Here is a 24,174-nt window from a genome sequence, read left to right as displayed (position 1 = left end):
TCTCATCCTGCGCTGCAGCTTCTTCTCCTTGGTCAAGCCGAGAGCGGGAAATCGACGCTGCAGAAACAGTTCCAGCTCATGTATAAACCCACTTCGATGGATCAAGAACGCGCATCTTGGACAGCGGTCATCTACTTCAACGTCGTTCATTCATTAAAACACATCCTAGCTACGCTTGGACGACACTCTTGACGAAGACGCCGAGGCGCAACCTACATCGGCGGACGATTCACAGTCTATCATACCAAAGAAGGCTCGCGGGAACGGTATCGCAGATCAGCCGTCACCATCTACTTCTCTCTTGACCGGCAGCATCATCCAAGGATCACCAAGCTCCCTGATGCCGTCGGAGGCCGGCGGCTTCCACTCCCATTCGATGAAAGAGGGCGGCGCCCTTCAGATAGCCAACCTTCGACGCAGGTTGTCCCCACTGGTAGCTGCGGACGCACAGCTCGCGGAGAGACTCAGTGGTGGAATCTCGGTGTCTGGTTCTGGTGAGGGCGGCGTCTTTGTGCGGAGTGGTTGGCAGGCCCGTACCATCGAGAATGCTCTCGGAAGGATCAAACAAAAACGCCCTTCGGTCGAAAGCGAGAAGAAGACTCGTGAGATTGAAACCCAGGAACCGCAGGACCCTTTGGTTCAGGACGTTAGGCGAATGCTGGAGCATATCCGGGAGTTGTGGCATCATCCCACTGTTAAGGGGTTAATCGCCAAACGGAAACTGAAACTTGACGAGTGGTCCGAATTGTACGTCGCCTACCTTGGTCTCTCGTATTCTATTCTGATCTTGTTTCTCTAGTTTCCTGAAGAACATCACGCGTGTCGCATCGCCGGACTACGTCCCAAGCATAGGTAAAGTAGTTATTCTTGCTGTTTATCGCGCACATATTCACCTTATCCCACCAGACGACATCCTCCATACTCGTATCCAAACTATGGGAGTCGCTGAGCACATCTTTGATGTGAACATCCACGGGAAATCTGTGACCTGGCATCTATTTGACGTAGGTGGTGCTCAAGGACAGAGACACTCGTGGGTGCCATACTTCGATGATGCGAACGCTATCATTTTTGTTGCTCCCGTGAGTGCATTTGATCAGGCGAGTCTCTTTCTCTTCCCTTGGCGTTCGCGCCGTCCTCCATTTCTATCACTTTCTTTGAAACGTGGCAACCAAAAGCGTGCTTCTCTGTTTCGTTTTGTGGTTCCTTTCTCAACTCTCATTTTTCGGCCACGTTGCTGGTAACCATGCTAACAAATCCATTTAGTATCTCGAAGAAGACCCTCGGACGAACAAGATAGACGACTCGCTGCAATTATTCACGCAAATATGTTCGAACGCTGCTGAAAAACGTTCACTTGGTGAGTGCGTAGATGCGCTGGGGTTCTTTAATTGTTCCTTTGTGCTCAGACATCACGATTTTTTGCAGATAAGACGGATCTGCTGAAGGCGAAGCTCGACACCGGACTCAAGGTCCGGAAGTAGTGAGTCACCCCGTTTGCAACCAGGTTTTTATCACTCACCCCTCATCAGCATCACGTCCTTCGGCGATCGGTCCAACGATTACGAGACCGTCGTTCAATACTTCCGCGCTCACTTCCTGCAGGTTCATAGACGAAACAACGAGAATTGTCGGGTGCTGTATACTCATTTCACGAGTGTAGTGGTGAGTTGTCTTTCGGCGAAACCTAAAAAAACTTTTCCATATTTAACGTCTAGGACACAAAGGCGACGCAGCGTATCATTGGAAACGGTACGCTCCATTGCAGCGCCTTGGATTGTTTTGCTGACTGTCTTGTTTAGTTCGCGACTCAATCTTCCGAGGTTACCTCCAGTCTGCAGCCCTCGTTTGATCTGCTTTTGCTTCCTCTTGCTAGATCCCACTGCTCTCGTCGCATCTCCATTATTGATCGTTGTATTCACTCTGATATCCTGGCTACTATGCCCGTCGCATCAAGATTCGCATTGTCATCCTCAACATTCCCAACAATCCCGCCATATTATATCCCCTTGCAATGTCCCCCCTAATCCTTAATTCTTCTGAAACCTCTAACCCTACACACATTTATTGACCGCTACTCTTGCCGATTTTCCCCTCATGATCATGATCATGACCATGTACTCTCCTCCATACCTCATCTTCTGTTGTCCACATCCCCCAAGAAAATGTATAAACTGCACACGCTGTCCCTTCTCCGCGCTTAGATCCCGACTACGTTTTTATTGTCGTATTATACAATGCTGTATGTGTAATTAATTGGTGATGATAGTCCATTTTTTGCTTGCCCATCCATTGCAGACCGCGACCTATTGACTCCTAAGTATTTGGTGATTCTTTGCAAAAAAAAAGAGAGTCATCGGGGTTTTTGTCGTAGAAATGGAGATATGGTCTTGTTTCAGAGCTTGCTGATATCATATCCTATCAGGTTATTCTCTCTTCATTTCAATCATCGGAAATTGACAATCTATTTTTATGAGCAGATAATGATTGGCATGGCCCGGGTGAGGCGCAAAAGCACGGAGGTGTTTGAATAGCTAGGCATATTGAGGCATACAGACATCGGCAGCTTTGCGATTCCAACAGATTTACAACGGAAATGATAATTGGTAAAATGACCATGATGCACTTCAAGTTCGAATGGAACCCGATTACAATTTTTGAACTGCAGCTGCTGAGATAAAGTCAGCACACCGAGTTGAAAAAAACATGAATGAGTAGGTGCATACGTTCAAGAAGTTCCAAAGCCTTGGCCTTCTCTACAACTTGCATAAATTTGGCATACCCTTGCTCATCGAGTATATTGAGATCCCACCGATTTTTCCAAGGGGGTCCTAGGATTCAAAAAATATACCCGGGGTCGATTTTTTTTTAAAGTGCTTACTGGCAAGAGGCGTCAGATCCACCGATCTTGGACACCAACTTCAACCATGACAAAGCATGATCGGTGATTTCCAGAAAGCGGCATGGCAATGGCAAACGCTTCGCCCATCAAATCTGAATCAACTCCGCTGTACTTGCCAACGCCTTACATTACGCGGTGGATCACCTATGTCGAACGGTTATTTATCATGTAAGCCTGAAAATTTGTAGAATACAGTAGTGTCTATTAGCATATATGAACTTTATTCAAAGTTCTGCGCGAAAATGTTGTGCAATGTACAACTTCGCGAAACAGGACAGGTTGCATTATATACGACAGAGAACTTGTTGAAAGCAAATAGTTGTTGACATTGTGTAATTGAGGCATAAATGGGTGCAGGTGGGATCGGAAGACACCGAAGTAGCGGGATGGTACAGATATCATAAGGTATGCGCACACCAGCAAACCCCAATTTACACTTTTGACGATTTATATGCACCAGTATGTGCATTATTAGCTTGCCATGTTGAGAGGGATATGTCGGCGTGGACGCGTTTGTAGATAACACAGGTGACGTAGATGAGAAGAATGAAGGTTTTTCGCGGTAAACAAACTGAGCTGCCGACCATGCCGAAACATCTCATGTCGAGTTCCGACGACTGATCACAGCTGATCACCTGCTTACATGCCCTTCCCAATTTGGGGGTACTCCCCACCTACCCACCGTGGGAGCTGTGTACGCGATCGGTGGATCTGACGCCTCTTGCTTACTGGCTTGACCTACCTACCTACGTAATCAGGCACATGTCCATATATGGTAATATGACATCATCATTCTGATCAACTTTGTCCCAGATACGTTGCAAACCCAATTTTATGAAACTATTTCCTACCAAATGCAACGTACTATTATGTAGATGATACTGGATATAGGTGAGTGACTTGTAAATTTTATTATATGGAACATATTTCAATGTTGGAAAGTCTGGCTTATCCAAATTTTGAAATTGGTGCATTTGGTGTTCAAATTAGTATTAAGAACAAGTTTCTAAACAAGTAAGTGAGATTTAATGACTATACTTCTTTAATTGAGTTTTGTGACATTGACACTTGGCAGAGATTAGATAAGATTTAAAAAAATATGACATAATGCTTCAATATTGCAGTGTCAGAGAATTAAAAAATCTCAGATTTGGAAAAACTGGTTGGCTGGTGGCTGGTGGCTGGCCATCACCACATCACTGGTCACCAGTCACTGGTACCTGTCACCATCCAGTCACCATCCAATCAACATCCAACAACGCCGCCTCACTGAGATATGTTCAGTCTTGGGGTCTTCCGTGTCATTTTCAACCTCACCGCCGCCCACACCCCTGGCCCTGCAAGCTTATACGTCAACAGGATCATCTTCCGTCGCTCCAAGCACTTCCCATGGCAGGATCAAAACAAGCGTGTGGACACACCCAGCTGTGGGCATCGTTTGTGCTGCAAACACTGCATCGTTAACAGAGGTTGTACTTCCAAATGCACATACATGTACCACAGTACCTGCACCTGTACCTTCTGCTTCCTCCACCTCCACCTGTCAATTTTTTTGGCTGGAAGGTAAGCATGCATTCCTCAAGTATAACATGGTTCTAAATATGCCAAATGTGATGTTTAAAACAAGGCACCGCAGGTCTGGAAAAAAATGACTATTTTTAATTCAAAAAAAAACTCTTCAAAACTTGGTGTGATGCGTGACATCATGCCTACTTCCCTTCCTTCACAACCCTTTGTGATGTGTGATGTGAAGACATGGTCGTATTAGTACAGTATTTTTAATTCAAAAAAAAAACTCTTCAAAACTTTGTGTGATGCATAACATCATGCCTACTTCCCTTCCTTCACAACCCTTTGTGATGTGTGATGTGAAGACATGGTTGTATTAGTACAGTAATACCATACATCTTGGAGGGTGAACTCTCGAACAGTTGGCAAAATCAGACTTGCATTTGTTCAGTGGCTGCAAATCTTGTGTATGTGTTCACAAGATATTTTGGAGCTTTGGCATTGACAAAGAATATGGTTGCATCATTTTTCCAGCTATCGAGGTATTGATAGACCAGAATTCAAAATGCTCTGCTCAGTGGTTTTCTTTACTTGTGGAGCCTCAGGTAAGGTTGGTGAGAACTCCATGGCAGGATATTCAATTTACATCTGCACCATAGCATTTCTCATGATTCAAATCTTCAAAACCAACTCGATAAATTTGTTGAAGATAAAAACTATCATAAAATCCACCTCCAACCCAACAAATCTGACATGTCTGTCTCAACACTGAGGCATGAATCTACTGTCTCTGCCAAATTTGGTGGAGATCTTTGAATAATTGTTGACAAATTGTTGATCATACTTTTTATTCTTCTCCACATATTTTACAGAACATTTTTGCATGTGTATTTTTGGACACAGGTCAGCAATAAAATATGTGGAGAATAAAATACATATGACATATGGTGTGAAAACTAAACAGAAGCAAGAAAAAATTAGGTACAGTCATCCACCCTCATGTGATACACCACCCTTGAATGATACAGTTTCCAGTTCTTTCAGCTCTCCTGTAAGAACCACTGATCTGTTCACTCTGTAACTTTATATACAGTAACTAGAGGTCTGTTTCATGAAATGAATGTATATTTTATACATATAACTTCACACTAGCAACATAGAGTGATGATGAGCATCACTGCTCTGTACCTTTGTAAATCGCCAATATTACACTGTCGACATGCCATTGACGCACCCTTCACTCAAATGCTAAAATTCTGACATCATTCACACTGTCACTAATACTATTTCCAATGTCGCTGACACCGGTTCAGACCCCACGACTCGTGATCAGATGGATTCATGCCTATCACACCTTTTTTTGAATATTTCGCTGACAATTCCTTGATTTTTCTGTTTCTTTTGTCGCTGACACCTCATGACCACTCCTCTTTTGTATTTCTTTTCACCCAGTCCCCCAATGATTTCGATCTATTTCTGTTCAATTATTTTACACTATTTGTTTCATCTCTAGTATATTAACTCATGTACTTTGAGTTGAATACAGGTTTTTCCTCACCCTCAATATTGTTTCCTTTCGCTGAGAACTCGTCTCAGACTCGTCACCAATCGCCGTCCTCATTGTGCACACCGTGTTGCACTCTCGCATTTTATTTCCTCAATCTTGTTGCCAACTGTCACTGTCACTGTCACCATCTCTCAATTGTTTCACCATTTCAAATCACTGTTGACACTATCTCTCACATATATTTCCCCACCTTCACACATCTCATCACACATTGGGAACATCAGAAAGAGACCACTTTGTATCTTTCAGAGCCACTCACACACAACGCTGACCTATTTCGACCTACATTCTATCTACAGGTTGTTGGTTTGATTTGGGTTTCCCAGACTTACCACATTGTTAGGCACATCAGTGAGGTGACAAGTGACTGAATATAGCAAAAATCTGGTGTTTCAAAAATGTCGAGCTTGGTAGCTCGATCATAAGATGATCTTGCATCTCAGAACTTGTGCAAACCTCAAATATTTAATGTGATTGATGGTTGAAATGAGTAACTAATAAAAGATCCACAGCAGAGCGCAAAAATTGACTGCTTTTGCACATGCAAATGCAGCTGTCACATGTCTACTCTTCTCAGGCTCATCAAGATGTATTTAAAGTCATACCAATGAAAGAAAATGTAACGAAATTTCTGAGTTGTATCCCTATTCATCCAAATCATCCTTTCTAAATGCCTGGCCATGCCAAATCCAAGCTCAAGAAGAGCCTTATCACAAGACAATTTGATGTCACATGCCGTCAAAGCAGACAATCTTGAGTTGAAGAAACCCTATCCCCAATGGCGTGGTTTGCATAGGGTTTGTCTTGATTTTGAGAAATTGAATTTTGAGGTGACTGGGACCTACATAAAACTCAGCCATGCGACACTTCACAGACTTGTGGAGGGAGGGAAAACCGCTTCCGATGATACGCGTTGCACGGGGATGACCATGAAAGTGCGAAACACGCAAACAAGGATCAAGCGCGTCGGGAAAACCCTAAACACCTAAACACTCACACACACACACACACACACACTATCACAATCTCAGTGCGCGAGTTCGAGGGCCTTTGGTATTAAGAAATACCACTTTTGTCTTCTTAAGTTTAAGTCTCAAGAGATTTCGTCTCAAAACAGGTTTTTATTATAAGGTGTGGTTTAGAATAGTTCAATAGAACAAAGTATGTCTTTCTGGGAACTTGGTCTCTTAAATGCAAAGTTCTTTGATCACAGTTTCTTTTATTAACACAAAACACGACTTCAATTGACTTTTATGACTCCCGTGAGTTTTTATTATGTCACTACGCTCCAAACCAAGAGTACGAGTACGCTGTCTCGTCTAAATGATACTGTGTTTTTAAAACTTCTTATTCAAAAGTCTCCAAGTAAGTTGACTCCCAAGCACGCTGGCTTCGTTCACACTGTACTTTTCTGACCATGAAGAAATCTCCTTTAATTGATTACAACTGTCCACCTCCTAAGTTCCTACTTGGAGTGCAACTAGCTGGTCAACGGGGGGGCGATTTCTTCCTTTTGACCTGCCAGCGCGCTCCTTATATACTCCAGGAACCCCTATCTACGTTTTACATGTGTTTTAATGCGGGATACTTCGGTCCGAATTACAAATATGAAATTTAATGAACGTGTGGTATATTTTGTAGTCTATCTCTGTGAACACTACAGATTTTGTAGTGTCACGTCTTTCATTTTCAAACGCATCAGTGTTTGATGCGTACGTGGAGTTAGCTGACGTAGCTATTCTTAGCTTGGCATGATCTCGCGTGTTTCTTTCTATGGCCTGGTTTACCAGTTTGACAGATGACATCACAAAATGATTAATGTTTCCTGATGCGTTGATGCACATGCGTACACGTTTACCAATAGTCTTCGGCCTTCCGTCGCTTCCGAGTTTTTAATTAAAATGCCTTGTCTTGGCTCGTCTTTTCATTACGGAGGTCGGGAGACACTCCGAAAGTGTTTTCAAATGTCTTTCTTAATTGTCAGGGGGTTCTTATTATATTTCATATAATAGAATGTGTCTTTTTCTCATGTTTGTACTTGTGACGTTCAGACGCATCAGTCTTTGATGCGTACGCGGGAACTGCCGTACATGACTTTCTGAATGGCCGTGAGCCACACTAAGTCTTCGTACGTTTACTACCTAGGTGTAGTTTAGTCTTTCAATGTTTCAGACATGCCGTTTAAGCATCTATGTCGTCTTTTCTGTATTTCTTGTATAAGCACGAGTTTTCACAATAAACCCATTATGTGTTTCTAAACCCTTTGGTAGTAATGCAATTCTTCTCCCTGCGTTGGGTGTTTACTCTAGAACCTCTTCGTGCTCTATTTCATGGTAGGTGAATCTTAGATAGGATCCAAGTATAATGTCACGACACGTACTGCTGCCAGTTCCAAAGCCTTGTCCTATTTTCAGATTCCACACATTTGCATTTTTAGTCAACTGCGCCGGGTATGCGCATTGACTCTTTGTATCATTGCAATTGTATGTAGTGTATTTATTAGAGATGACCTTTATCGGTAAAATCGTTAAAATTGAATTTTATACGGGTGAAATGGTTTCATCTGTATCACTGAAGCCCAGGCAGATTGGGCGTGGCTCACTGATGCTGAGACCAATGTCGTCATCAATTTCATCATTGAGATGGCAGATCACAGTTTTCCTCTCAGCCACCGCCAGCTGAAGGAACATGTCAACATGCTCTGTCACAGTCGTTTGGGTGATGCCTTTCCAGAGAAGGGTGTTGGAATCAATTGGACCTACAAATTTGCTATGAAACATTGTGATTGTCTAAAACTGTTTGATTCCTGTCCTCTGGAAGACAAGCGTGGTTGTGCCGTGAATCCACACACCAACAAAGCCTGGTTTGATTTGCTTGAGGAGACAATCCACAAGTACAATATACAGCCAGAGGATACATACAGCACAGATGAGGTTGGCATTCAGTCATGTGGAACTGAGTGTGAGTGCATCTTCAGCACAAGGTGTCAAGGCGTGCAATATCAACAACGTGGGGGCACACACGAGAATACCACTGTGCTTGTCACCATATGTACTGATGGGACATCACTTCCTCCCTTGGTGATTTACAAAGGGTCAGCATTTCAAGTGAAGTGGGCACAGAACAACCCACTGAATGCATCATAAGTGTTATCATGTTTTTGTCACTTGATCTCGAGCTGATTTATTTACAAGACTTGGCTACCAGAAGAAGGGGTGGACAGATGGTGAGATCAAAGCAGAGTGGATTAAGATCTTCGACAAGCAAACTGAGAAAAAGTCTCTGGGTAAATATAGATTGCTCCTCATTGATGGCCACAACTCTCATTATACCATTGAATTCCTTCTCCATGCATGTCTCAACATGATCATTGTCCTCTGCTACCCTGCTCACAGTATTCATGTGTATCAAGGCTTAGATGTTGTCATTTATTCGGTGCTCAAACGATTCTTGGCCAAGGCACAAGATACATTACTACGAAATACTGGGGCTTCACTTGACAAAACAAACTTCCTCTAAATCTATGTGACTGCTCACACCCATGCCCTTACAAAGGAGAACATCCTCCAGGCCTTTGCTAAAACCAGTGCCTGGCCTTTTTGTCATGATGTTGTTACAGAGGTTATGATCGCGCCGAGCAAGGAAACATCGTGCAAGAGCCACCTCCCTGTTCCACCTGTGCCGACAGGTGCCATCAAGATTCTGACTGACATGTTCTGTAAGCTTCCAATGGTTGAGGATAACAAAATGGAACCTAGTGACAGACCTGAATTAACCTCCAACACATCAAAAACTTCCTCCACATCGAAGGTGTCAAAACTTGATGTGATCCTGGAAGCTGTTGAGAGTCTTTCCCAAACTGACATTGCACACATCTTCAACACAACACTCACCTTGTCCTCTGACCCCATGTCCCACACTACTACTCAAATCATCCCTTCCCAGTCCACACCAACACATCTCCTCTCCATCGAGCCCCAAACAGACAATGAGATCCTTCTCCTGGCGGCACTCCAGGAATCTGAGGCCTGCAATCAGATTCTCCTCAACTGTACGATTGAGTTGCAAGCGAGCAACATCCTAAACAAAGCCTACTGCAGCAAGCTCAAATGGCACCTTGCTCATCAGGAAAACAAGAAGAAGGATAAGGGGAAGGGGACATTGGTTGGGGATGGCTTACCATGTGTGCTCACTGGTGATGCCTTTTACAAAGCGGTTGTTGAGTTCAAGAAAGTGAAGGTTGCTGAGGAGAGGGATGCTGAGATGAAGAAGGATGTGAGGGCTGTCTATGCTGCCACCTTGAAGGAGTGGCAGGAGGGGGAAGCTGCACGAAAAGCTGAGAAGGAAGAGATGTTGATGGAGTACAGGCATGCCGTCACCTACTGGGAAAATGTGAAGAAAAGATCAGCGAGGAAGAAGAAACATTTTAACCTACTTAAACCAAAAATGCCTATATTTGACAAGGCCGTGCATCGTCCGCACATGAAAGACTTCATGGCTGGGGGTGGTGGGAAGGAGAATGAGCAGGAGGATGAGTCAAGTGGCGGTGACAGTGAGAATGAGTGAAATCTTATCATGGTCTGATTGCCGGTGCTGTCAGGTGTATCATGCAACCATAATCACTGTTTTACCCCCATCTGGACATTTTCTCTCATCCCTCACACTGCATCCATTGTATTGCCTGTATATTTTTATAGGATGTCGTCTACAGTCTTACATTTCATCTTATGTTCATTATTTACTTGGAAATGACCTTAAAACTTTTCAGTTCTCATTTTGGATTTTGACTGTATCAGAAGCAGGTGGATCACTGTACTTACTCTGGAAAGCCATGAGCGTAGACAAACTCTCCTTTCTCAGAAAGCTGCAGAAAGGTGTTATGAGATTTCCCTCAGGAAAGATGGGTAAACACAGTTAGCATGCAAGGAGAGACACAAGCTCTCCACTTGTACACCTGTGATTGAGTCATGAAGATGATGCTCAAGTGCACAAGTCAAAATAGAGATGATGGTAAAGTTAGATGATTATTTGGTGTGTGATGAGAGGAATTGTACTAAGATGTGACTACTATGACTGTGTGACTACAGGTCTACCTTGTGCAGGATGCAGCGAATGGATAAGGAGTCATTGGGTTGGGAATATCCTATAAGGGAATGGAATGATAGGACTACATGAGATCTTGCTATTATGTCCCTTCACAGAGCCCCCCTATTCCTGATCCAATGAGGCTGATACTCTTCCAGCACTTTGATATCGGTGATTCAATGTTTATGCCAGTCCACCACTAGGCTGACACTCAAGGGACCTCAAGGGGATTTTGGGGAGCATGTCGAGGATTAAGGAGCTCCTCAAGTATGTGGGGAGGACTGAGAGACTCAAGGCGTCATTAGGTGACACAATAGGTGACGTGTCCAATCTGGAATCTGAGGAAGCCTGACAGATAGCACTTCATTTACAGGCGAGCTCAGTCAAGGAGCAAGGACTTCAGAAGCACAGTTGACGGGTTCGCCCTCAAAAAACCCCACCTTTTCTATACCCGCATCTCAGCTTGCGGACATCAAGCAAAAACCATATTTCGCTAGGAAAACACGCTACACAGACACTCAAGCAAACAGCAACACAACTCAAAACAATTTCATTTCCTGAGTCCCATTAAGCTGTACCTATTGCATTGTGATCGGGTACTTGGAAGAAGAAATGTGCTACAGACAGACAGCATCAATAAGCAGAGAGATGAGACTACCCCACTTACCATAGAGACAGGTTCCCAAACGGCGTTTCCATGCCAGGCTGTGTGGGGGATTGGTCGCCATGGGCATGCCTTCACCAGTGCAGGGGACAGTCACAGGGGTCAGGAATAAGGCATTAGGGGCCTTAGGTAGTCTACAAGTTGTAAAGTCTGACATGGGGCTCTGCCCCAATAGACTATAATTTGACACAAAAAAAAAAAAAAAATGCCAGTCCACAGGAAAGCCATCCAAGAGTTTGTTGTGGAGCTTGTCTAACATAGCTGGAACCAGTTGATTGAGCCATTCCTTCGAGCCCCTGCGGCTATGATTCAGTTGACGGAAATATTCATTCCACATTCTGGGAGTCTTAAACTTCATTGACCCTTGGAGGATGTCTTTCGTAAGGTTGTTGAACATGTCTTCCATGTGTGAGTCCCATTCTCCTGTCCAGAAGAAGCAGCCTTCATCTAAAATGTCTCTTGAAGGATACAAGGAAGGGTCCTTGTTGCTGTCACTGTGAATGCAGCCGAATAGAACGTCGATTTCATGAGAGCTCATTTCATCCATGTAAAGGAACATGGGGTGTTCATTGTCCAAATTGATATAGCCATGTCGGTGTAAGTAAACGTCTGGTGAGGGTCCCTCCATAAATTGGGCGACAAGTTCCAAACCACCCCACTTGCGACCAAGCCATGCTTCTGGACTGCCTAAACCGATGAGGATCCTGGTGTGCAGCTGCCAAATGATGTTGTTGACTTGACTCATATAGTAGGCCCTTAGAGCACCTGGAGCAGTGTATACAAATGGTGACTCCATGATACAAGTAGGTTTCCCCACTACCCAATCCATATCTGAGACTTCCTCTGGCTTGAACTTCCCAAAGTCCTTGACTTTGATGCTGATGGTAAAGGCAATCCCCTGCATGATAGCCTTGAATAGGATCTTGGTCATCATGGATGTGTCTCTCAAACATGCAGACCAATAACGCAGATGGGCTTGAGCTCTCCTGTCCGGTACTAGTAAGTATCCCACTTTGATGTAGTCCATGTCCCATGCTAAAGGTTTCTTGCTGGTCCAGGGGCTGGCAACTGGCTCCCCAAGTCATGCAGTTGGTCAATGTATACCGCTCATCCTTCTGGCAACTGTGCTCCTGATCCTGCTTGGCTATGGTTGGGAAGAACACATATCGTAACTGGAATCACACAAAAATTTGACACACTTCGGTTCTTCAAAATCCTCAATATTCCTGAGTGGTACCTACCATTTAAATCATATAAAATAGGCAACTGTCAGCACAGTCATTTATTTGCAGCCAAGGTTTTTTATGATATGAAATGCTCAGGCAAATTTTATGAAATCATTTCAATTTCAATTTCCTAGCCTATGTCATTTATCCCAGCTGCCTGTCAATCATCACAGGCTTGATTTGATTTCAATTTCATTGCAGTGGTGTGCTTAAAGAATGGACCATGGGTCATTTTCTGGTTCTTTGCGAGAATATATTGTGGTCCAAATATAGTTATGTATTCTTTCACATTATGTAGTTGTGTTACACTACCCTTGGTATGAACTAATTTGGGTGAAAGTTGGGGCCTTGAGGAGGTTTTTGTTCTGATGGCCATTTTCAGCACCTGAAAAAAAATTTATATGCTAACTGGAAAGGAGGCCAAAAGATACCTCTGGTTAGCCTGAATGAGCCCATCAAAGAATCAGTTGAAAATACTGAGCAGTTATGCCTTTAGAGGAGGTCTTATCAGTGCCCCCCTAATTCCTGCAGGAATCCGGTCATTCCTGCAGATTCCGGTGGATTCCAGAGGAATGAAATTTGGCAGGGAGGCCTGCTATTTTCATCATTCTGGTGCCTTACCATTCCAGGGGAATTTGGGCATTCCGGAATTGACACTGGAATGTTCCACAGGATTGACAGGAACGGAATGCAATGGAATCCATTCATTTGTTTGTTTATTTTACTTCTGTTACCAAACAAAGGCAACACTACCAAACAAATGCAACACTCTTTCCTTTCCACCCACCAACCATCCTCTTCCCCACCTCCATTCCCTCCCACCAACCACATTGACAACGGCGACAACCACAATGATGCAACATGACCCAACAACGGCCATGACACACCACCAACGAATGGTAACGACCACTGCCAGCGACATGGCACCACCACCATCCTCAAACACCCACCACCACAATGACATGGCACCACCAGAGCACCACCATCAACCAATGGCGACCAGCGCCCACCACGATTCATGACCGCCCACCATGACGACCACCCGAATGCAGCAACAAAGGTCAGACGACGTGTATTTGCGTCATCTGACAGTGACGATTGGTATGTCATCACCATCGGGTTGTTTTGAGCCACCCAAGTGAGTAACAGGTCCCTCCACCCCCCACTGCTCACTATTCAGGTGCCCTGTTGACGTGGCAAACCCCCTCACCCCCCACTCCTCGCTTTGCAGCTGCCACTACCTCTGGAAACTCCCCAGTGCCCATGAAAACGCCCTAGTGGCCACGAAAACCACACCCCGCCCACGAAAACACCCCAGCGCCCATGGAACAACACCCAGTGCCCACACATGAGGTCAATGACATGCAACACCCAGCGCCCATGTACAACATGCGACGACGACAATGCAACAACGACACACAACAATGACAACACAATGATGACACGAGGACAATGACATGCGACACACTCTCCCCATCACTCCCTCTGTGTCTCTACCCCCTTCTCTTGTCCCCACCCCTTTCCTTCTCCATTGCCATGTCCCTTGCCTCTTCATTGTCCCTACCCCCCTCCTTGTCCCTACCCCCTGCTTTAATATAGATTGTATGTAGTAAAATACATTTCATGTCCTTATTAAATACATTATAATTTGACCTATGAATCTATTGCTTGAGATATGGGTTCTATAAGGGATTTTGAGTACTAAGTTATCAGGATAAGGTTGGAGTTGGACAAATACAGATGTAGTCACATGATGAAAAGCTGATCAGTAAATTTACATGGTTTTTCAACCTTACTCTGCTTCATTCCAGTCCTATTCCAGTGGAATTCCTGTGGATTCCTGTGGATTCTGGTCCCATTCCTGTGGAATCCTGCAGATTCCTGCAGGAATGGGAGGGGCACTATAAAGTACTGGTTTATACTGACATACTGGTTGTGTACGAACACTTGTGTGTGTTTCTAGAGTGGTGGCCTGTGAGTAGGCCTTGAGCAGGACTTGAGCTTGATCATTGCACCTTTGTATTGAAGTTTTATGTTTGTGGTGAGCCCTGTGATGTTTGCTTGTGTCTGCCGTTGAGATTTCAACCTCTACTTTGGCACCATGCAGCTGTTTGAGAAGGTTCTCTGCAAAACAGCTCTCCCTCAATCCAACCTCCATGCAAGCTCTCCAAGTAAGCCCACAAACCACCTTGTTCATCTCCAACCAACTTAACCATACATACCAATCCAGTCCAGCCTCTTTGACATGCACAATAACCTAAGCCCAATGAGCCCATTATCTGTGACCCATCATCTCACCCATCACCAGTCACCAATCACCCACCTAGGTTCTCAAATAGAGCAAATTCGAAGAACACGGCCATATTACACTTGGTGTGTGCGTGATCATCTACATCTGAGTCATTTACTCATGAGCAATAGATAAGTTGCTGCAGGTGACTTTCTGGTGTGCAAGTTCCCCATGTGGACATGGTAAGCCATTCCTCCATTCCCCCCTCTTGTCTTGTCATGAAAAACTGACTGGGGCTACTCATGAACAGGGAAAAGGAGACGCCTCCGAATCCTGCAACTTCCTCCCACTGGAAAAACAATACCTAGTAATGTGTGGCATCCTCTGCCTCTGGTGTGCCACCTCCCTAGCCTACACAGATGCAGACAAGGACGCCGAGTGCCTCCTTTCTTCACTGTCTCTTCTCCACCCTCCACAGATGGTGACCAGAGGGTTGAGACACACGCAGGTTGGCAAGCACAAATCGAATGGACTCTGATGAACATGGGTGAGATTGCGGATATCCCTCATCTGGATGGGGATGGGTTGCATGAAGATGAGGAGAGGATTGTAAGGGAGTTGGGGGGCATGTCGTCAGGTGCCGGGGGTGAGGGTGTTGGGGTAGAGATGTCTTATTTGGATGATATCCCTGATATGGAGGAGGATGACTTGGAGGAGGGGGATGATGAGGCTATGGCTGCTGCACCCAAAGTCTCAGTTATACCCGCTGCTGCTGGGGTTGTTGATGCTGGGTATGTTTGTTGTTGAAATGAAGAAGAGTGGCTGACAATATCTTTATAGTGCCAATGTAGAAGTCACAAAGGGCAATTTGCTTCAGGTCCGCATGTATGATGTAATGATCACATACAACAAGTATTATCACACCCCACATGTTTGGCTGATCAGCTACAACGGGGTTCGCCTTTACCCTTTTCCCCAACACTAGCCAACTGAAATGACAGAACCGCACCCCACTAACCCCCTCCCAAATCTTCCAAGACATCTCAGCAGACCACACTCAGAAAACAGTAACAATCGAACCCTTCATCCACTCTGCCTCTCTCCAAGCCGCCTCCATGCATCCATGCAAACACGCCAGTGTCATGAAAAAGTAATAGAACAGATGAACAACAGTGTCAGAAACAGCTTGCACAGTGTGGTAAACCTTCTTCAATGGGCAAGGACACTCCTAAGAAAGAGAAGAAAAAGCTGTTCAGCTGAAAGTTGTCTGGGAGTGCCAAGGACATTCAACAGCTGCAAGCTGGGGCTGACGACCTGGAAGAGGAGGTGGAGGGGATGAGGGTTAATTTTTATTTGGTTATTTTCCTCAAGTTTATTGCGAGCATTGTGCCAACTATTGAGGTTGACTCGACTACGTCTTTTTGAGCACAGTTCCTCCCTCATTGCTAGCTGTCGTTTCTTTTATCCTGTATTTTTCTTATCACTGTTGGTACTTAGACTTCCTCTTTCTGTGTGAATATGTTGCAATTTGGAATATGTATCTGTATCTTTCATGTTTTTCTGACAGAGTTCCAAGAATGCATAAATCATATGTATTGAGATGTGATGCAAAGAAGATTTGTATCCAACAACATCTAACCTGGTCTGACCTCCTCTGTACACATGGCCCTCCAACAAGCAAAATAAAATCTTTAAACTCCTGTATGCATCCACTGCAAAGACAACTCTGAGGCACTGGTGGAAGCATGGAAACAGGAAGAGCTGATAAATTTTACCATCCTTGACTTTCTCTTGTTCAAATGACACAATCTGTTTTTTTTTAGAACAGTAAGGCAGGGTGCATCATAATGGTGGTAACTGGTAACTAGAGACATGTGCTGCATTTATGAAATTCTGGGAAGATGGTGTGAAACTTTTATAAAGCTAAAATCAAATAAATGAGAGAAAGACATTGGAAAACTTGGAAGATTAAAAACTCACGAAGACGATTTTCTAGAGCAATCTTTACAAATGCATATTTTTGATCATTGGTTTCCAAATGAGAGGCTTCCTTAATGGCAGTTTTAATTTTTGCCAAGTCAGCAGACAAGTTGAACTTTTCAATGGCTAATTTGAAGGGGGCAGAAGACTCTGAAGGATTCTGTTTCCACAGAAAATATGAGTGCTCTGCAACGATAGCTGTCACTGAGCAGTAAAATAGTAGTTATGATAGAGTGGTCATAAATGAGAGTAGACACACCAATACATAGAAAGGCAATATCTTCAAAAGTTTTGGCATTGTGAATCTACATAGAATTATGTTGAGGTCAGAATAAGATTTACACAATGAAGGTTTACCAATGACAAGTCGGTATCATTGAGGACATCCATCACCTAGAAATAGTAGTTGGTTCAGTCAATACTAGTTTTGAAAAAAAAAAAAAAAAGATGGGAAGAATAAAATACTTACAGGCTATTTGAAGAGGTACAGCTTCATAAATATCTTGCTAAAAATTCTACAACTGAACTCACAATCTCATCATTTCTTAGCAAAATGAAAAGAGAAGAAGGCTGAGCCCTACCCTCTATTTGAAACACAGGCCATGCTCTTATCAGCCATAAGTAGAGAAGAACAGTCAAATCCTGACTTACTTGCTGTTTAAAACCCAGAGCATGCTCCAATCAGCAACAAGCAGGAAGGGCCAGCCAGATCCTGACTTACAAGCTGTTTAAAACCCAGAGCATGCTCTTGTCAGCAACAAGGAGGAAGGGTCAGTGACATCCTGACTCACCCACTGTTCAAAACCCAGAGCATGGTCTTGTCAGCAACAAGCAGGAGGAGCCAGCCAGATCCTGACTTACATCCTGTTCAAAACCAAGAGAATGCTCTTGTCAGCAACAAGCAGGAAGGGCCAGCCAGATCCTGACTTACATCCTGTTCAAAACCCAGAGAATGCTCTTGTCAGCAACAAGGAGGAAGGGTCAGTGAGATCCTGACTCACCCACTGTTCAAAACCCAGAGAATGCTCCTGTCAGCAACAAGCAGGAGGAGCCAGCCAGATCCTAACTTACATCCTATTCAAAACCAAGAGAATGCTCTTGTCAGCAACAAGCAGGAAGGGCCAGCCAGATCCTGACTTACATCCTGTTCAAAACCCAGAGAATGCTCTTGTCAGCAACAAGGAGGAAGGGTCAGTGAGATCCTGACTCACCCACTGTTCAAAACCCAGAGAATGCTCCTGTCAGCAACAAGCAGGAGGAGCCAGCCAGATCCTGACTTACAACCTGTTCAAAACCCAGAGCATGCTCCTGTCAGCAACAAGCAGGAAGGGTCAGCCAGATCCTGACTTACATTCTGTTCAAAACCCAGAGCATGCTCTTGTCAGCAACAAGCAGGAAGGGCCAGCCAGATCCTGACTCACAACTGTTCAAAACCCAGAGCATGGTCTTGTCAGCAACAAGCAGAAGGAGCCAGCCAGATCCTAACTTACAACCTGTTCAAAACCAAGAGAATGCTCCTGTCAGCAACAAGCAGGAAGGGCCAGCCAGATCCTGACTTACATCCTGTTCAAAACCCAGAGAATGCCCTTGTCAGCAACAAGGAGGAAGGGTCAGTGAGATCCTGACTCACCCACTGTTCAAAACCCAGAGCATGCTCCTGTCAGCAACAAGCAGGAGGAGCCAGCCAGATCCTGACTTACATCCTATTCAAAACCAAGAGCATGCTCTTGTCAGCAACAAGCAGGAAGGGCCAGCCAGATCCTGACTTACATCCTGTTCAAAACCCAGAGAATGCTCTTGTCAGCAACAAGCAGGAAGGAGCCAGCCAGATCCTGACTGCACCCACTGTTCAAAACCCAGAGCATGCTCCTGTCAGCAACAAGCAGGAGGGCCAGCCAGATCCTGACTTACAACCTGTTCAAAACCCAGAGCATGCTCTTGTCAGCAACAAGCAGGAAGGGCCAGCCAGATCCTGACTTACAAGCTGTTCAAAACCCAGAGAATGCTCCTGTCAGCAACAAGCAGAAGGAGCCAGCCAGATCCTGACTTACAACCTGTTCAAAACCCAGTGCATGCTCCTGTCAGCAACAAGCAGGAAGAGCCAGCCAGATCCTGACTTACAAGCTGTTTACAACCCAGAGCACACCCTTGTCAGCAACAAGGAGGAAGGGTCAGTGAGATCCTGACTCACCCACTGTTCAAAACCCAGAGCATGGTCTTGTCAGCAACAAGCAGGAGGAGCCAGCCAGATCCTAACTTACATCCTATTCAAAACCAAGAGAATGCTCTTGTCAGCAACAAGCAGGAAGGGCCAGCCAGATCCTGACTTACATCCTGTTCAAAACCCAGAGAATGCTCTTGTCAGCAACAAGCAGGAAGGAGCCAGCCAGATCCTGACTTACACACTGTTCAAAACCCAGAGAATGCTCCTGTCAGCAACAAGCAGGAGGAGCCAGCCAGATCCTGACTTACAACCTGTTCAAAACCCAGAGCATGCTCCTGTCAGCAACAAGCAGGAAGGGCCAGCCAGATCCTGACTTACATTCTGTTCAAAACCCAGAGCATGCTCTTGTCAGCAACAAGCAGGAAGGGCCAGCCAGATCCTGACTTACAAGCTGTTCAAAACCCAGAGAATGCTCCTGTCAGCAACAAGCAGAAGGAGCCAGCCAGATCCTGACTTACAATCTGTTCAAAACCCAGAGCATGCTCCTGTCAGCAACAAGCAGGAAGGACCAGCCAGATCCTGACTTACATTCTGTTCAAAACCCAGAGCATGCTCTTGTCAGCAACAAGCAAGAAGGGCTAGCCAGATCCTGACTTACAGCCTGTTCAAAACCCAGAGAATGCTCCTGTCAGCAACAAGCAGGAGGAGCCAGCCAGATCCTGACTTACAACCTGTTCAAAACCCAGAGCATGCTCCTGTCAGCAACAAGCAAGAAGGGCCAGCCAGATCCTGACTTACAGCCTGTTCAAAACCCAGAGCATGCTCTTGTCAGCAACAAACAGGAAGGGCCAGCCAGATCCTGACTTACATTCTGTTCAAAACCCAAGGCATGCTCTGGTCAGCAACAAACAGGAAGGGCCAGCCAGATCCTGACTTACATTCTGTTCAAAACCCAAGGCATGCTCCAGTCAGCAACAAGCAAGAAGGGCCAGCTAAATCCTGACTTACCCACTGTTCATCACCCAGCACATGGTCCCATTAGCATATTATTGAGACTTTATTGAGACTAACTGGATGTTGGCTTACCTCCTGTTTAAATATGTTATTTTGTTCTCATGTATGGTTAAGTAAAGTTCACATACTATATGTGGAAAAAAATGCAATATTTCCTCAACCATCTCCCTCCACTCTCTCTTTCTTTTGAATAATTTCCAACCTGGAAACATAACTCTATTATTCTAGGTAATTAGCAATTTAGCTGCATATAATTAAATGTGAAACAACTACCTTAGAATTGCATATTCAATTGACATAGCCACATTATTCTGTTGCACAGTGAGAAACAGCTGTAAGAGTGTATCATCTGAAAAGGTAGCAGCTGTCTTCCTCAGCAGTTCACTGCAGTCACTTGTAGGATTTTGCATGTCTGCAAAATGCAATTAATCCATTGTCTACAAGTAAATGAGTTTGTTATACCTCGAAAATACACATGATCCTTGGGAGGATACTTTTTCTTGTAGAGTTGCTGACCAAATTTCTCTTCAAACCTGGCAACTGACTCTTCTGGAGCTTTATTTGCAGCATCTTCAACATCCATTCCACTATCAACCAGGTGCTTGATGGTCTGGGCATCAAGCATATCTGATTTTGTAAACAGGACAATAACAGGAACTGCACACAACAAGGAAGGGTGAAATTCAAGAGATTATCAATAATTTACACACCTCTACCAGTCCCACACTCATCAAAGAAATTTAACTCCGCTCTTGTAAATGGTCTGGCTTCATCATTAATTGGGATGCAGTACCTACACAGGATGTATTCAGATGCACTTTGATGTTACCACTCAATCACATACCAAATTACATGCAGATGATCTGCAAGGTCTTTGTTGGTTGAACATTTTTGTATAAAGTCCTTAACTTTATCCAGCTCAGATGTTCTGCCTGCTTCAAAGCCACGTGAGTCATGGAAGACAAACACCATATTACTCTTGAATATCATTTCGTTCTCAATATCATGCTCCCCTCTCTGCCACACCTTCAGTAGGTGTGAAAAGGAGTGCAGATCCACTTACCTGTCCAGTTGGATTGAGCTTGGACAAGTCAAGCTATCCATGTCAATAATGATTGACGATGATGTCTAGAGCATGGAATACCTCATGACCATCCCGAGTGAAAATTTTCGGCTGTTCTGTTGTATTGCAAACTCGCTGGAGGATGGTTGTCTTCCCTGCATTGGCGCGGCCAATGATGAGGACGCGAAAACGCTTGATCTTGTATCGAAGATTCTCTGCTCGTGTCCGTTGTCTTGCTATATCCTCTGCTCCTGAGGATTCAACATTGGAAAGAGACATTGTCGCTGGGATGAAACGGTGGAAGTGGTGAAGAATCAAGATAAGCGCCGCAGTGGGTAGTGTATTGTTTGGTTATGCTAGGTCAGCCATAGGAGTGATGTCACTGACTCGCTTTTCGTTCTTCCCATTGAGCGTTTCAAAATGTTCACGACGATCGTGAAAGCGCGCAAGTTTGTCGCCAAATCTGACCATCAACCAAACGCCGAGGGAGAGGTTGAGTGCAAACTCCAGGTTAACTTTCTTTGAAGTCTTGTTACAGTCCAGGTGAATGCCTCTTCGAGCAATCTTCGAGTCGCCATGATATAAGCTCCAGCACGAGTTCGCCATTTAGCACAAACAATCTCCTCGGCAGCGGCCTTCTTTGCGCAACGCCATTCCCCTTCATTGACCACGTAGAGGACTCTTAAACTACGGTAACTGAAGACCTCAAAGGTTGAAGAAGTGGCTGAAAAATGAGCAGTATGAGACTGAATCCTACTTGGTACGATTAGTTACAATTCTATCGTGATGTGCCATCCCATCTTGCCAATGAAGACCCCGTCTCAGCCAAGAATCGCCACAGCCCTTCCTCTCACTGTTCTCCCCCATCTTCCCTTCTCGGACCCCCTACTCATTTGTCCATGAATCACGATGTCCCTGTACGTTTCCGCGTTCATGCGTTGCCTGAAGACGTACCTTCGATCTTGAGTATACTCCGCACCATCGGGGGATAAGGCTAAATCAAAGACTGTAAGAACGTGCATCCGCATCGAATGACACAACTCACGTTGTCCGTACCGAATATGTTCGCCCTTTTTTTCAGTGCTGTCACAGCTAGCCAGTCGTTCTATCGTCCGACAGAAAGCTAGCCCCAGAGAAATATCAGGACTACGCCGCACAACCCCAAGAAGTGAGTATATACTTGCCTTTCCTTCCCAATTCCCTTTAGATAGATGGGGTTGCTACCACTTGGGCCAGCAAATCTTCAACGAGACTTTGTTAGTGTACGGTTCACAACTTTGCACTGGCGCGTTTCGAGCATCCATTGTATTAACGGTCGAAGAGCGTTCGCACCGTTGAAGAGCGATGCCGCAAGAATACCTCTGCAAAGCAAACTCGAACGGACGTCAATCGACTATTCCTGGGTCTTGGGGAGTCGGAGTGGTTCCGTTCGGCGAAACGGTAAAAGCTGTATAAATCGGGTCGTCGTTTGCCTGCGTTCTGGAATAGGAATCAGTAATTACGTGAGTTGCAACATAGATAGCCGCAAAAGAGAATGACTACCATTCACAATGACCTTGCAATTTCAGTTTGAGCGGAAAAGTATGTGATTACACATGACCTTCCTGTCAGTCAGAGTGGCGGCGGTTATAGGGCCAATCTGTGCAGGAGTGGTTTGGGGAAATGCGACATAGGCATAGACAAGTACCACTTGCGATTCCGATTCTTCAATCCAATCCAAGTCCTAAATGCGAAAGTTTTGTGGTTCCAGTTTGCCGTCCTTCCAACCAGTCTCGAACAAGGTTTTGTAGCTGGTGGGGTGGTTGCATCAAAACAGACGTTCCATTTTAGTTTCCCGTTGCCCTAATAGGAAAGCCAAGATAAGTATGCATAGTTCGTGCATCACACTCGACCCACTTAACCGCACAGACCAGGTTCTTCCGTTCCGCGCTAAACAGCACTGCCCGTCTCCGTAATTCTGGCCACTGGTTTGAAGCTGGCGGTGAGAAACCCTCGAATAAAAGTGGGTCGGTCAGTCCGTCTTGAACAGTGAGTAGCGCTTTCCTGGCAGCCTGAAAGGTAACTGATTGATAAATCAGATGTGAAGACCTCCCGTCGATGAGAGCTTACCATCTCAGCACGTTGAACTGTCCGGACCATTGGGCGTCGTGACCGTCATGGTAATCTTGAGTCTGTTGTTGGTAAGCATACAGACAAGTGAGAAAAGATATAACAGACCCACCTCGACTTAAAACGTCGATGTCCTGCTTGTAAAAGTACGATCTATGACGGCAATGAAATGAACGAGTTTGCCCCCTCTTATTGGACACGTCATTTTGGTGAAACACTTCAAAAGGGCGTAGGCCCTTACATACGACGATTCCGCAATCTGAGCCGATCATGGGCGTCGAGTTGTACATCCCTTCTGGGTTGAAATTTTGTCGCGACTGATTATCAGAGAGTGTGTGAGACTGAGAGTTTATATCTAAAATGATTAGCTTCGTACGAGGTAAAAAGCTCGAGAAGAACTCACAAGCAGTGCGCGCAGAGTGAAGGTACTAGTTTGTATGAGCGCCAGGCTGGCAGTGCCTAACACGTCACAAGTTGCAGCCACGGCTTATGGGAAGGGAAAGCCTGCTTCCTTCGCGTATAGTATCGATTCTACACTGGGCAGAAACCTACTATTCCCAATGTGTCTTGGAATACAGGAAGGGTGCTCGGTTTTGACCTAAGGCTGGGCCCCCACAAACATTGTCACTCTGGAGAAGATGACACCGAAGAGTGCTTTGCT

General features: G+C 44.9%; 7 protein-coding genes across 7 annotated transcripts in view; 4 read left to right on the top strand and 3 right to left on the bottom strand.

The window, feature by feature from the left end:
• Positions 1-1,852, top strand: part of LACBIDRAFT_335307 (guanine nucleotide-binding protein alpha-4 subunit) — a gene marked incomplete at both ends in the record, with an annotated part of 3,016 nt that extends 1,164 nt beyond the window's left edge. Inside the window, 7 exons of the mRNA XM_001890178.1 lie at positions 170-747; positions 800-1,082; positions 1,267-1,360; positions 1,429-1,483; positions 1,533-1,665; positions 1,719-1,752; positions 1,803-1,852. Coding sequence (XP_001890213.1) covers positions 170-747; positions 800-1,082; positions 1,267-1,360; positions 1,429-1,483; positions 1,533-1,665; positions 1,719-1,752; positions 1,803-1,852 — 1,227 coding nt within the window. The remainder of the gene's footprint in view (positions 1-169; positions 748-799; positions 1,083-1,266; positions 1,361-1,428; positions 1,484-1,532; positions 1,666-1,718; positions 1,753-1,802) is intronic.
• A 245-nt stretch (positions 1,853-2,097) lies between these two features.
• Positions 2,098-2,288, top strand: LACBIDRAFT_317570 (uncharacterized protein; the record flags this gene model as incomplete). The annotated part of the gene is made up of 1 exon (XM_001890177.1): positions 2,098-2,288. One exon carries the CDS (start codon positions 2,098-2,100, stop codon positions 2,254-2,256), a length of 159 nt encoding a protein of 52 aa, XP_001890212.1. The 3' UTR covers positions 2,257-2,288.
• A 681-nt stretch (positions 2,289-2,969) lies between these two features.
• LACBIDRAFT_335306 (uncharacterized protein) lies at positions 2,970-5,325 on the top strand (the record flags this gene model as incomplete). The annotated part of the gene is made up of 8 exons (XM_001890176.1): positions 2,970-3,070; positions 3,244-3,307; positions 3,530-3,596; positions 3,778-3,793; positions 3,845-3,916; positions 4,187-4,465; positions 4,863-4,878; positions 5,284-5,325. 8 exons carry the CDS (start codon positions 2,970-2,972, stop codon positions 5,323-5,325), a joined length of 657 nt encoding a protein of 218 aa, XP_001890211.1.
• A 6,305-nt stretch (positions 5,326-11,630) lies between these two features.
• Positions 11,631-13,917, bottom strand: LACBIDRAFT_335304 (uncharacterized protein; the record flags this gene model as incomplete). Its single annotated transcript, XM_001890165.1, has 5 exons — positions 11,631-11,680; positions 11,731-11,903; positions 12,090-12,788; positions 12,927-12,964; positions 13,741-13,917. 5 exons carry the CDS (start codon positions 13,915-13,917, stop codon positions 11,631-11,633), a joined length of 1,137 nt encoding a protein of 378 aa, XP_001890200.1.
• A 1,505-nt stretch (positions 13,918-15,422) lies between these two features.
• On the top strand, positions 15,423-15,721 carry LACBIDRAFT_317565 (uncharacterized protein; the record flags this gene model as incomplete). The annotated part of the gene is made up of 2 exons (XM_001890175.1): positions 15,423-15,425; positions 15,494-15,721. The coding sequence occupies 2 exons, from the start codon at positions 15,423-15,425 to the stop codon at positions 15,719-15,721; spliced, it is 231 nt and encodes a 76-aa protein (XP_001890210.1).
• A 1,377-nt stretch (positions 15,722-17,098) lies between these two features.
• On the bottom strand, positions 17,099-17,837 carry LACBIDRAFT_317562 (uncharacterized protein; the record flags this gene model as incomplete). The annotated part of the gene is made up of 7 exons (XM_001890164.1): positions 17,099-17,106; positions 17,164-17,367; positions 17,423-17,468; positions 17,521-17,556; positions 17,633-17,635; positions 17,695-17,770; positions 17,815-17,837. 7 exons carry the CDS (start codon positions 17,835-17,837, stop codon positions 17,099-17,101), a joined length of 396 nt encoding a protein of 131 aa, XP_001890199.1.
• Positions 17,838-21,829: 3,992 nt separating this feature from the next.
• On the bottom strand, positions 21,830-22,671 carry LACBIDRAFT_317560 (uncharacterized protein). Its single transcript, XM_001890163.1, has 3 exons — positions 22,450-22,671; positions 22,162-22,398; positions 21,830-22,100 (listed from the first exon to the last, which is right to left on the bottom strand). The coding sequence occupies exons 2-3, from the start codon at positions 22,269-22,271 to the stop codon at positions 21,875-21,877; spliced, it is 336 nt and encodes a 111-aa protein (XP_001890198.1). The 5' UTR covers positions 22,272-22,398; positions 22,450-22,671; the 3' UTR covers positions 21,830-21,874.
• Between the last annotated feature and the right edge of the window lie 1,503 nt (positions 22,672-24,174).

The sequence above is a fragment of the Laccaria bicolor genome, genomic scaffold, assembly GCF_000143565.1.
Source record: "Laccaria bicolor S238N-H82 LACBIscaffold_82 genomic scaffold, whole genome shotgun sequence".
Taxonomy (NCBI): Eukaryota; Fungi; Basidiomycota; class Agaricomycetes; order Agaricales; family Hydnangiaceae; genus Laccaria; species Laccaria bicolor.
The sequence above is the reverse complement of the archived record's forward strand: the minus strand, read 5'-3'. Positions and strand labels throughout refer to the sequence as shown.

What these genes read in the sequence shown, in the direction of transcription:
- LACBIDRAFT_317560 (XM_001890163.1), bottom strand. Translation starts at nt 22,271, where the DNA reads ATGGGGGAGAACAGTGAGAGGAAGGGCTGTGGCGATTCTTGGCTGAGA. An exon ending in ATTGTAACTAATCGTACCAA is followed by an intron (nt 22,101 to 22,161) that starts GTAGGATTCAGT and finishes TGAGGTCTTCAG; the next exon opens with TTACCGTAGTTTAAGAGTCC.